Here is a 12,216-nt window from a genome sequence, read left to right on the forward strand (position 1 = left end):
AAATATCAATAACCTCATATATGCAGATGACACCACCCTTATGGCAGAAAGTGAAGAGGAGCTAAAAAGCCTCTTGATGAAAGTGAAAGAGGAGAGTGAAAAAGTTGGCTTAAAGCTCAACATTCAGAAAATCATGGCATCTGGTCCCATCACTTCATGGGAAATAGATGGGGAAACAGTAGAAACAGTGTCAGACTTTATTTTTTGGGGCTCCAAAATCACTGCAGATGGTGACTGCAGCCATGAAATTAAAAGACGCTTACTCCTTGGAAGAAAAGTTATGACCAACCTAGATAGTATATTCAAAAGCAGAGACATTACTTCGCCGACTAAGGTCCGTCTAGTCAAGGCTATGGTTTTTCCTGTGGTCATGTATGGATGTGAGAGTTGAACTGTGAAGGCAGAGCGCCAAAGAATTGATGCGTTTGAACTGTGGTGTTGGAAAAAACTCTTGAGGGTCCCTTGGACTGCAAGGAGACCCAACCAGTCCATTCTGAAGGAGATCAACCCTGGGATTTCTTTGGAAGGAATGATGCTAAAGCTAAAGCTCCAGTACTTTGGCCACCTCATGCAAAGAGTTGACTCATTGGAAAAGACTCTGATGCTGGGAAGGATTGGGGGCAGGAGGAGAAGGGGACGACCGAGGATGAGATGGGTGGATGGCATCACGGACTCAATGGACATGAGTCTGAGTGAACTCCGGGAGATGGTGATGGACAGGGAGGCCTGGCATGCTGCCATTCATGGGGTCGCAAAGAGTCGGACATGAGTGACTGACTTAACTGAACTGAACTGAACAACTGAACAACTTCAAATATACAAACAGTTATATGCGAACACAAAAGCTTTTGCTACAAAAGGAAAACTACAAAAATAAGCTGAAGTCACAAGATTTATGGATACAAGCAGTTAGAACCCAACTTTATTGTTACAACCAATTTTTATTTACAGATTATAAATCTCTTCAAAAAGATACATTCCTTCATTTAATCAATGGTAAAAGGCCTTATTAAATAGAAATAAAGCCTAAACATCACTTATATTTAAACAGAAATACAGATTCATTAAAAGTTTGTGAACATATAGCAAAAACGCATTTTTATTTAAGAAGTTACATGAATGAGGCTGTTTTTAATTTTATTCACTGGCAACCCCATTTTAACCACAGAACAAATTTTACTTAAATTAACAGCAGTAAAAATGTAAAAATTAAAATTGAAACATGAAAATGAGCAACAAAAAACAGGAAGTATCTTCATTACCAAACAGATTACAAGTTCTCAGACACTCAGATACTTTCTGAGGCATATCAAATACACCTACCTCAAACGTTGCATTCATTTGAGAGGTATCAATACATTTTCAGTGCTGAGACTATTTGTAGCACTTACAGTATTTACAGAGCAGCATTATACTACTATGTTTCACATTTAATAAACACAAATTTAACCTTTATGCCACAATTTCCCAATTCAACATACAGCTAATGCAATGACAGTTATTAATTTAGTTTTTTTCTTTTGAAACCGATAAGGACATTATCATTTAAGAACATGGAATAATGCCAGGTCTTCTTTCTTAAAATAATAGTATGTTTTAAAATCCAAATACTTCAAATCATGGAAACTTCACCCAGCTATACAAAGGCTCCTAAATAGAATAGAGTTTAAAACTCTCCTCTTTGCAAATTCCACCAATTTACAATTACTTTAGAACATGGAAGTAACAAGAAACTTCCTCAGATTACTGAACAATAAAAACGTCAGTGTGTCACTACATAAATTAGGTAGCAGCACACCACATCCATGCAAGTGCTCTTATTTCTGCCACTGCTTTTTTTGGGGGGTGGTCCTTCTCCAGTTCATAGGATCTAGCATTCATGGATATCATCAGATCTTGGTCTCTCTCCCAAAGTCCCTTCGTTAAGAGTTATGAAATTTAACTAATGGTACAATTCAAATTAGCCAGCTTTTTCTTACTCTTCATTAACTAGTTCAAATATAACACATAATGTTTTCAGTGTTTATAAACACCTTGTGTTTTGTCAAAATGAGTAATGGTAATTAATACCATTAATGGGCAGGATGTAAACAAAAATATCTCTACATTTAGGAATTAAGAATTTTACAGAGCAACTTTTTTCATAACTAGAAAAGTCATAGGATGCATAATGAACACAGATTTTAACTGGCTGTTTGATAACATCAGTAGCATAGTAAGTGCATTAAGTATAGGAAAGAAGAGAAAGCAGATTGTAGGATAGAACCCTACTAAAAACTTGACTTCTGAATACCTCAAACTCAAAAAGCTATTTTCTACAAGCACTACCATTATTTTTTCTATTCAAATGGTTGAAATCTGTCCATTTCAAATTACAATCCAGAAAGGAAAATTTTAGTGTAAAACCTGTTCAAAAAATCCAATTCATCATGTAATATATCTTATTAATTTCAGTTTTTCAAGTACTCAAGTAATGCAAACCCAAGCATTTTCTTTTAGAGCAATGCATTTACACACTAAACTTCCAAGATGGGGGGAAATTCATTTAAAATAATCACTACATTTTTCTGTCTGAAGACACCAAACCCAAGACAAAACACTGTAATCACACAAGTGGTATGTAACAGAAAAAAAGGCGGTTCCCTATAACTAATATCTTTTGTTTAAAAAAGAAACAAAAACAAATTGCCTTAATATGTAACTAAGTTTCCAGTCAAACATATTCTAAAATCTAACGAACTATATTAGAAAATTCAGAGCAAATCAATTTTGAAATAAGGATTAAAGTTGCTTTAGGACATCCTTATAATTCACTTTCCTTGGTACATAATAGTTACTAGCGTTTGCCTTTTGTGTTGAGTGATGCAAGTTGCCGTCAATAACAAAACTTTCCTCCTAGCATAAAGCATTGTTAACTCTATTAATTGAACGACTGACTAATATTAAAAGCTTGCCTATATCACTTTGGAACGCAGTATAAAATGCTTATTAAAAGCAATGTAAAGCAGAAAAGCAAAACGATAGTTTACTCATTTACATTATGAAGGATTTTGAAAATGGTACAGAAAATGTAAGAAAGAAATACCTATATAACTTTAAAAGTGGAGGTTTTTAACTTTTAATTCAGAGTGTTTAGGGGGAATTTTTCCTTTAAATCTGGAAGCTTTCATAATATGTTTATGAAGTTAAATACTCCTAGTTCCACAAAAATGGAATTAGCAGTCATTAAAAGAACAATTCTATCTTTTTCTGTATTTTACAATCCCCTAATGAACAATTTCATACTTAGAGAAGCCAACTGAGATATGCTTAAGTTGAACTAGAAGCTATTATTTATCATCTCCCTTGTACCTATGGGACTTAAGAATCATATTGAGATATATAATAATTGAAAGTGTTTTTTTTTGGTAGAGAAAAGTTAACAGCCTTGAAAATAGAAAAGGGTAATACTTCAGTTTGCAATCATTAAACTGCATTTTTAATTTGCTTTAGTTTAGAATCATGACTCAAAGAATGGAATTCTTACAGGGTATTAATTTAATGCTTGCAAGAATCTAACCTCCAAAAACTAATAGCCAAATAAAGAATGAAAAAAAGTCATATTAGGCACTGAGAGGCTAAACAAGTAAGTACTGACGTTAACAAAAATGGATAACCCTATTTCCAGTTCCTCTTGTTATCCCACTGTACCGCCCCATCTGTTGGTTATTTCCAGTCTAAACCAAAGAGCTGGATCATTCCCTTACAGAAAAATGTCTACAAAAGGAAAGAGAATGCAAAAACAATACACAATCTCATATGCAAGATACAATTCACACTAATTTACAAACTTTTATTTACACTGTTTTATATACATTCCAGGCAGACCTAGTTGATGAGTTTTGTGCTCATATTGATCTCAAATGATCACGTGAACAGTATGATTTACTACCACATCTCTTTAATTCCCAGAAAGTGGTGGTAGCATGGGGTCTGGAGGGAAAAAAGTCAAGTATTACTGGTCAGGTAAGATCACATAAGTAGGTAAGGAACAAAGAGGAAAAGAATTGTGGAATTCTGCTTGTTTAAGCATCCAGGCCACTATGGTCTACTGACTAACAATGAGTATACATGAATGCCACTTCTCTAACAACCATTTTCATATTTACAAAATGAGCTTACTATCAGTTATTAGGTAAGGCATTCAAATTCCTTAACATAAAAAGGCAAAAGACATCTCAGCAAGCCACAGGACAAATTTTAAAGGGATGTTTTCCCTTGAGAATCCCTTAAATGGTCAATTCAAAGGGAAGCAATTTTGAATTCAATTATTAGGCTGAAGTATGATCCCCAAAACCTGCAAAGGAAGTGAGAACATCATGATACCCCAAAGAGTGGGAGAAATATCTTAAATATCTTATTTTGTTCCCAAGATCCACTGCCTAGGGCTAAAGTGAGAGTCTTTATTCCCCTTTACATTCACTTCCTGAATCTCTCTGAACCACTTACAACGGTGTCACAGCAAGCAGCCATGCACAGTCTACCAGCAATGGCTCAGTGAATCTATTCAAAATAGTCTGAAGAATATGGAAGGAAGATAGAAAAATGATCTCCTCTCCGACTACTGTTCTCCAAGATATATACTGTTGCACTTTTAGGAAGTCAGAAAGCAAAAAAAACCTCGAGTCCTACATATTCTTCATTGTTCTAAGAAAATGTTCCAGCCACAGATGAAAATTCCACCAAAAACAATTTCTCAAGTTCACTCTTAACATTCTATAAAAAGCTATTAACTGTTTAACTGGTTCTTTTCCTTTAGTTAATTAGGTAAAATTGTACTGATCCAATGATAATACGGTTTATAAAAACAGAAATGAACATTTGCAACGTTGGGGAGGTAGGAAACAAATCGCAGCTAACACTGTTACAGATTCAGACAGATTTTAAGATTCTAATCATGTAACTAGAATTTACCATTTTCAATGCCTGTGTTTCTACTTACTTTATCAGTTTTAAACATCTTGAGCTAATCCAAGTATTTTAAAGCACTTATCTGAGAGTATAAGTCATTTGGAATAATACATCAGACTCCCCAGATTTCTCAGAGGATAAATTTGCAGTTGCATATTCTGAATATGCAGATTCATTAAGACAACTTTGTACATGGGCACTTATGTGACCAAAGTGTGCAAAGCTTCTCAGACTAATTTTCTAAGCAAAGTTAACCATGACTGCTCAACTCCACACAGCAGTCTTCAAAACTTGAAGTTTGCTTATCTATCCCAAAGACACAAGTTCCTTCCAAATAATAACTGTCATCCTCTTACAGACAAAACCAAACAAAATCAAAAGAAATCAAAACAAACAGAAGCCCTCCTACCATGAGTATTTTTGCTTAATTCACACTGTTATATCAGATTTTAAGTGTACAGGATTGATGTTCTAAATGTTCCTTATTTAATTCTTTTAACCACCTCAACTTATTTCTCTGAAACTACATGTTATCAAGTAATCATTTGCTATCATTCTAAAGACACAGAAGCGAAACTAAAACATAAAGCCACAGTGTAAGGAATGAATCTGGAGAAGTAAAAAAGAATTAATCTAAATGACATTTTCTTGTTCCCAAATATTATAAGCATTCTACCTTTGTTTCAAAAATTAGTAACTGCTGTACTAGCTACTATTTAATAACAAACAAAATACAGTATATCCCAATAAGTGAAACAAAATTTTTGGTTAGAAACAAATTGATACAGTAAAATTTTAAAAACAAACTGTACCTACAATGACCATACACAGTACATGGAAACATTATTTAATGCAGATTTTGGTAACAAAACCACCATATATCTATTCCAGGATTATATGGTAAATGTTAATATTTATTCTGCCAGACTATGTAAGAAGAGGGAAATTTAAATTCTAAGATGTTCCCCCCTCCAAAATGCTTTCCAATTCTTCAGAAAGTCAGAAAGATGTACCACTATCATAGACAGTGTATGTATTTCATTCTCCTAAACAGATATTTGTCTATGAACATTCTAAGTTATCTAAACCAGTGTCTGGCATTTCAAGAGTAAATGATTCATTTTACTTACAGTGTGTCAGAAAGGTTACTCTAAACATCAAAAATGTTTACTGAAATTAATCTTATTAAAGTAAAACATAACAAAAAAAATATTTTCTCTGGGAATTTTTCATTGCTTACACTAAACAAACAGATGAAACAGATGAAAGCAGTCACAAAATTCATGTTAAATTTATAATAAATAATTCACATATAACACAGATTAAATTATAAAAGGATTAAACTGACATCTTTGTATCTTTTTGCTGATTTAACAAACTTCTAACCCACCACATACTGAAAGCAGTAGGTATATTTCTTGACACCATTCAGACTATTTAAAAAATAAATTGGTTGTTAAGAGGCATAATTTGTAAAGCAAGAAAACCAAATTAAAAGAATTTTAACAAATATTGACTTTTTGGAATTTCTTAAAGATCCACAAGCACTGTTCAGCTACTTAAGAATAATTAAAGTCTTCTTTACTCAGGCACTTTTAATGCAGTAACCTCAGGCTTCATTTTAAAGTACTGGTTAAAACGAACAACTGCATACCTATCAAGAAAAGAGAGTAACAACAGAATTAGAGCTAAAAACCTTAATCCTTCATTTTCACTCACCCTTCTAAGTTGTTTTAAGTTTTAAAATCTAAAAGGACGTATTTTTAGTTTATTGCACCACCTACTGGACACTTTTCTAATACTGAGAACATTTAACAGATTAAACCAGATTTCCTTGCAAGCCAACTATTAAATGCATGCAACTCTTGTAACATCTGACTAAAAATAATAACTACATGTCCCTTATGGATTCTAAAATGAATCCAACTAGAGTAGAGACAAATGTGATGCATACAATAAAATTAAACTTACCCAAGGAAATCAAAATCAATAGTGGAGTATTTGGCTTGAATCAAAGCCCACAATCCCCAAAAGAAATGAGAAGCCTAAAAGAAGGAAAGAAAAATCAAGAATTATGATAATTGATTTCTTTTTAAAGAAAATATGAAATTCTAAGTTTTTCCTCTTTCATCAACTCCATGCATATTTTCTTGATGCCTTTTTAACACACAGTATCTACAACACAGGTAATACTGCAGTGCACAATTCTCTGCTGCTGCTGCTGCTGCTGCTGCTGCGTCGCTTCAGTCGTGTCCGACTCTGTGTGACCCCATAGATGGCAGCCCACCAGGCTCCCCCGTCCCTGGGATTCCCCAGGCAAGAATACTGGAGTGGGCTGCCATTTCCTTCTCCAAGGCATGAAAGTGAAAAGTGAAAGTGAAGTCACTCAGTTGTGTCTGACTCTTAGCGACCCCATGGACTGAAGCCTACCAGGCTCCTCCATCCATGGGATTTTCCAGGCAAGAGTACTGGATTGCCTTCTCCGGTATAATTAGGAGCTGCACAATAATTTTGTATTTATGCTTTACTAAAATCTATTTCACTATTCACTTAGTGAATCTAAGACTTCACTTCCCAAGAAATATTTTATTGTAACCAGAAATACTATAACTGGAAAAAAATTACTAGCTGTGTGGCTGTAAACAACTTAATTAACTCCTCTGTTTCCTCATCGGTAAAATGCAGGTGTGATCATTTATAATAAAAAATAAACATCTGATCTACATCCACTGTTTCTGACTTTCCTAAGCATAAAGCAACTGGGAGCATTTTTTATATAATATCTGGTCTTTTGTCGTTGGTTCCTAAAATAGTTCCAGAGCCATAAAAGTGAAAAGAATGTCTGGTTATTCTTAACAAGTCCCTTTCAACCACATGTTACTGAGGTATCGTTTGAAAAGATGCTAAACTTGAGGGCTGGTTGCCAGGGGGAACCAACCAGGTGATTAGATGGTTGGAACTTTCAACCCCATCACCTCCACACCTCAGGGGAGGGAAGAGGAGCTTGAAGGCTGAGATAAATCAATGCCCAACGATTTAATCAGTCTTGCCTCTGTAATGAAGCATCTATTAAAACCTAAAAGGAAGGGGTCTGGCAAGTTTCCTAATTTCACAAACCACAACCTATGCACATGCTTGGGAAGGGAGGGGGTGGTCTACCCTAAACTCCACGGAACAGAAGTTCCTGAACCCAGGACACTTCCAGATCTCACTCTACCACACTTCTTCATCGAGCTTTCTTCTGTATCCTTATAATATCCTTAATGATAAACTGGTGAACATATGCAAACATTTCTCTAAGGTCCATGAGCCACTCTGGCAAATTAATAGGCCCCAAGGAGGGAGTTGTGAAAACCTCCCATTTATAGCCAGTTGGTAAGAAGTACCAATAACACCCTAGACTTGCAAGTAGCATCCAAAGGGGTGAGGGCACAGTCTTGTGGGACTGAACCCTGAACTCACAGAATCTGACACTACCTCCAGGTGGACAGCATCAGACTTGAGTAGAATATGTAAGACACCCAATCACTGCCTGCTGAGAACTGGAGAACTGGAGGGGGTGGGTGGGTGGGTGTGTCTGTGTGTGTGTGTGTGTCTGTGTGTCTGTGTGTGTATCTGTGTGTGTGTCTGTGTCGTGTGTGTCTGTGTGTGTGAAGGGGAGAACTACCTCAGAGCAACTAACAATAGTATTTACACCTGGCATACAACAAACATCCAATAAAATGTTAACTATTATAATTACACAAAACCAGAATGACAAAAATGAGGAAGACTTTAAAAAAGTCTTTCTATCTAAGGATATGTCTCAGGTATTGAAAGGTGAATTATGAAATGCCCTCCTTTTGAAAGTCTAAGTCAGCGGTTCTCAAAGCAGTCCATGGGTCCATGGAAGATTCTGAGGCCCCAAGCTATTTTCACTATAATACTAACATGTTACTTGTCTTTATGATCCTGTTTACCTTTGCAGTAATGGAAAAGCAGTAATGGGTCACACTCCTGGTTCCTTAACATAAGCCAAGGCAGCGGTACACCAAACTGTACTAGTATAATGGTCTTACTCTACCACCACACACTCGCAGTACAAATACAGTCTCACTAAAGAATGTACTTTATGAAGCCATTAAAACTATTAATCTTATTACATCTCCACCCTTGAATACATGATATTCTGACATTCTGTGAGATGACACAGGAAGTACACACAAAGCACGGCTGATGCCTACCCAAAGTATGAAGGCTGTCTCAAGGTAACACACATATGATTGAGTTGTGACCTAAACTTGCACAATTTTAATGGAATACCATTTTTACTTGAAAGAACAACTGACATATGAACTACTTATTAGAACTGAGTATTTGGCAGACATTTCTCAAATACAAAAAAAGAGAACTTGTCATTTCAATGAAAATAACTGACAGTATTTGTTGCCAATGATAGACTTAAGACTATTCAACCTAAATTAGAACATTGGAAAATCTGTGTTCAATTCTGTGAGATTATCAGCTTCTCAATAAAGTGCTTATTATTTTTCTGATACTAGCAGTGACATAAATGTTATTTTTCAATATATAATGAGATGTATCAACTTTGAGAAGATTATACAACTTAATAAATCCATATTTTCCAATTAACTAATGAATGACATTAAAATTACAAAATCACACACTGGTATAAGAGGCATTCAAAGTGTAAGATAAACTAACCAAGTTTAATGTAATAGAGTAGAAAAGTTAACTGATATGCTCAGATTAAACATTACTACTAAACTTTAAGCAACTATTACTTATTGAATTTTGGTGAAGCATCAAAAAAAGAATATCCACAGTTCTCTGAAAAGGCAAAATACTTCTCTTTCCCCAAAACATATGTGTGTGAAACAGGACTATCTCCACACACTTCAGAGAAAACACATTATATGAGATGAAATGCAGAAGCAAATATGAGAGTCTAACTTTTGTTAAGCTAGACATCAGAGAAATTTGTGAAAGTATAAAATTATGTCATTCTTCTCACTGAAGTGTTTTTTGCTTTGGAAAATAGTTATTTTTAATTTTTAAAATGCTGTTTATGTTAATCTGAGCTTTTTAAAAATATATATATTTAGTAAATATTTTAAATTTGTTTTAATATCCAAGATGGTAAATATTGGTCACCTAAAAATAACATCAAAACAGCTCTCCCCAATGTTTCAAGCACTGTTATCAACCGTATTTCTCAATTTTTATTCATACAGTAATGTAAAATAACTAAATGATTCTATATTAGAGAAGCATTATACACAGAACCTCACTTATTTTGGTAGGTTAACACCTTTTACAGGCTGAAAATGAAAAAAATATATTTATATTAGTCTCTTATATGAATAAAAAGGAAAGTAAGGGAACAGTCCATTTATTATTTGCATTCTCAAAAATGGAGAAGTGAGAATACTGAAGTACAACTAATATAATAATCTACGATTCTATGATTTACTAATACTATTTGTCTCAGATTTGGAAGTTACAGATATGTACGTCTATCAGAGGGCATTTTAATTCCTAGGCTACCCACATCTGTTGCCAAGAAAAATTAGAAGCTTTATATAGTGAACAAATAAAATAAATTCTCAAACTCTTCTGAAAACCTCATATAATTTTAATATATTATATATAAATAATACATATGTATAAGTTTATAAATATATAATTATACAACATAACTTTACTTACAAAGAATCTGAAGTCTGCCAACAATGTGTCTAAAAACTCATCAGAGCTTAAAAAACCCAGATTAGCTATTTGGTTTTATAATGCAAATACCTACTTTTGTTTGTCATCATCTCAACATTAATTAATTACAGTAAACAATCAATAACAAGTGAAATCTTTTAATATTTAAAAGTCTGACCATGCCCTGAGGAATAAACATTTACCAACCATTTATTTCGGGGCTTCCCTGGTGACTTAGCTGGTAAAGGATCCGCCTGCAATGCGGGAGACCTGTTTGATCCCTGGGTTGGGAAGATCCCCTGGAGAAGGGAAAGGCTACCCACTCCAATATTCTGGCCTGAAGAATTCCATGGACTATATAGTCAATGGGGTTGCAAAGAATCAAACATGACTGAGTGACTTTCACATAACCATTCATTTATTTAAAACCTCTACACCTCGATCTTATTACTCAAACCTCTTTTCCTCCCTTATCAAAACAGCCTTACAATGCATGTCAGTGCTGTCTTCTTCATGACAAGTGATCAGGGAAGGAGAAGGAAAGAGTTTTTAAGACATATTCATAAAGAATAAGAGGAACTTGCCAGAAAATACAGGGAAAAGGGTATCCTAGGTAGAAAGAAGCATACAGGGTTAAAACACCTCGGAGTGTTTAGAAAACATGATGACTCTGCTAGAGGAGGAAGTGGGATGTGAGAAATACAGTGGGAAATACGAAAATCTGTAGATGCTATCATTTGTATGTCACTCTGTAAATCATAGGGAGCCATAGAGTACAGAAGTGACACAGATTCATAAATTAGATTCTAGTTATTAGAAAGATCACTTTTAAAATGTACTGTATGAATTACAGACAGAAAAAACCTAAAGGTGAAGAGACAAGTAAAGACTAACGTAGGTGAGAGATTAAGTCCTTAATCATAGGTCATGCAATTAAGGCGATAAGGGGTGGACTTCACAGAATTTCAGGAACCAAAAAAAAAAAAAAAAAGAACCTGAAAATAGAAAAGTGTGAGAAGAGGAACACTTGAAAGATAATTCCTTCTTTCCTGGTTTCAGAATACAACAGAATACACATCATTTTAATTAAGTCAAAACAGTACAATGAAGAATAAATAATGGGAAACAGGACAAGATGCTGAAAATAAAATTCAAGTTTGGACACATTGTGGTCAAATACTAATGAAACCCTGGAGAGATACAGTCCAGATCTGGAGCTTGACAGTGGGAGGAAACTCAACTTGGGATCATTAAAAGAAAGGGCAGTAAAAGCCAGGGAAATATATATAAAGTAGGGAATTCCCTGGTAGTCCAGTGACTAGGACTAGGCACTCTCACTGCTAAGGGCCGAGGTTCAATCCCTGGTCAGGGAACTAAGATCCCCACAAGCTGTGTGGCACTGCCAAAAAAAGAAAAAGAAAATGGGGCAGAGCCCAAAATCTGAACACTAGGAAACACTAGAATGCAAGAGAATTAGAGGAAGTATAAGAAGAAAGAAGAGCCAGAGAAGCAAACAAGCAGGAGAGCACAAAAGAGAAAAACCAAGGGAAAATGGTA

The 12,216-nt window shown here is 34.8% G+C and overlaps 1 protein-coding gene across 1 annotated transcript in view; it reads right to left on the bottom strand.

Annotated features, from left to right (window-relative positions):
- Nucleotides 1-892: 892 nt before the first annotated feature.
- ETNK1 (ethanolamine kinase 1) overlaps nt 893-12,216 on the bottom strand; it is a 54,894-nt gene continuing 43,570 nt past the window's right edge. Inside the window, exons 7-8 of the mRNA XM_069581252.1 lie at nt 6,922-6,995; nt 893-6,604 (exon numbers count right to left, since the gene is read on the bottom strand). Coding sequence (XP_069437353.1) covers nt 6,532-6,604; nt 6,922-6,995 — 147 coding nt within the window. The 3' untranslated portion in view covers nt 893-6,531. The remainder of the gene's footprint in view (nt 6,605-6,921; nt 6,996-12,216) is intronic.

This window comes from Ovis canadensis, chromosome 3 (assembly GCF_042477335.2).
Source record: "Ovis canadensis isolate MfBH-ARS-UI-01 breed Bighorn chromosome 3, ARS-UI_OviCan_v2, whole genome shotgun sequence".
Taxonomy (NCBI): Eukaryota; Metazoa; Chordata; class Mammalia; order Artiodactyla; family Bovidae; genus Ovis; species Ovis canadensis.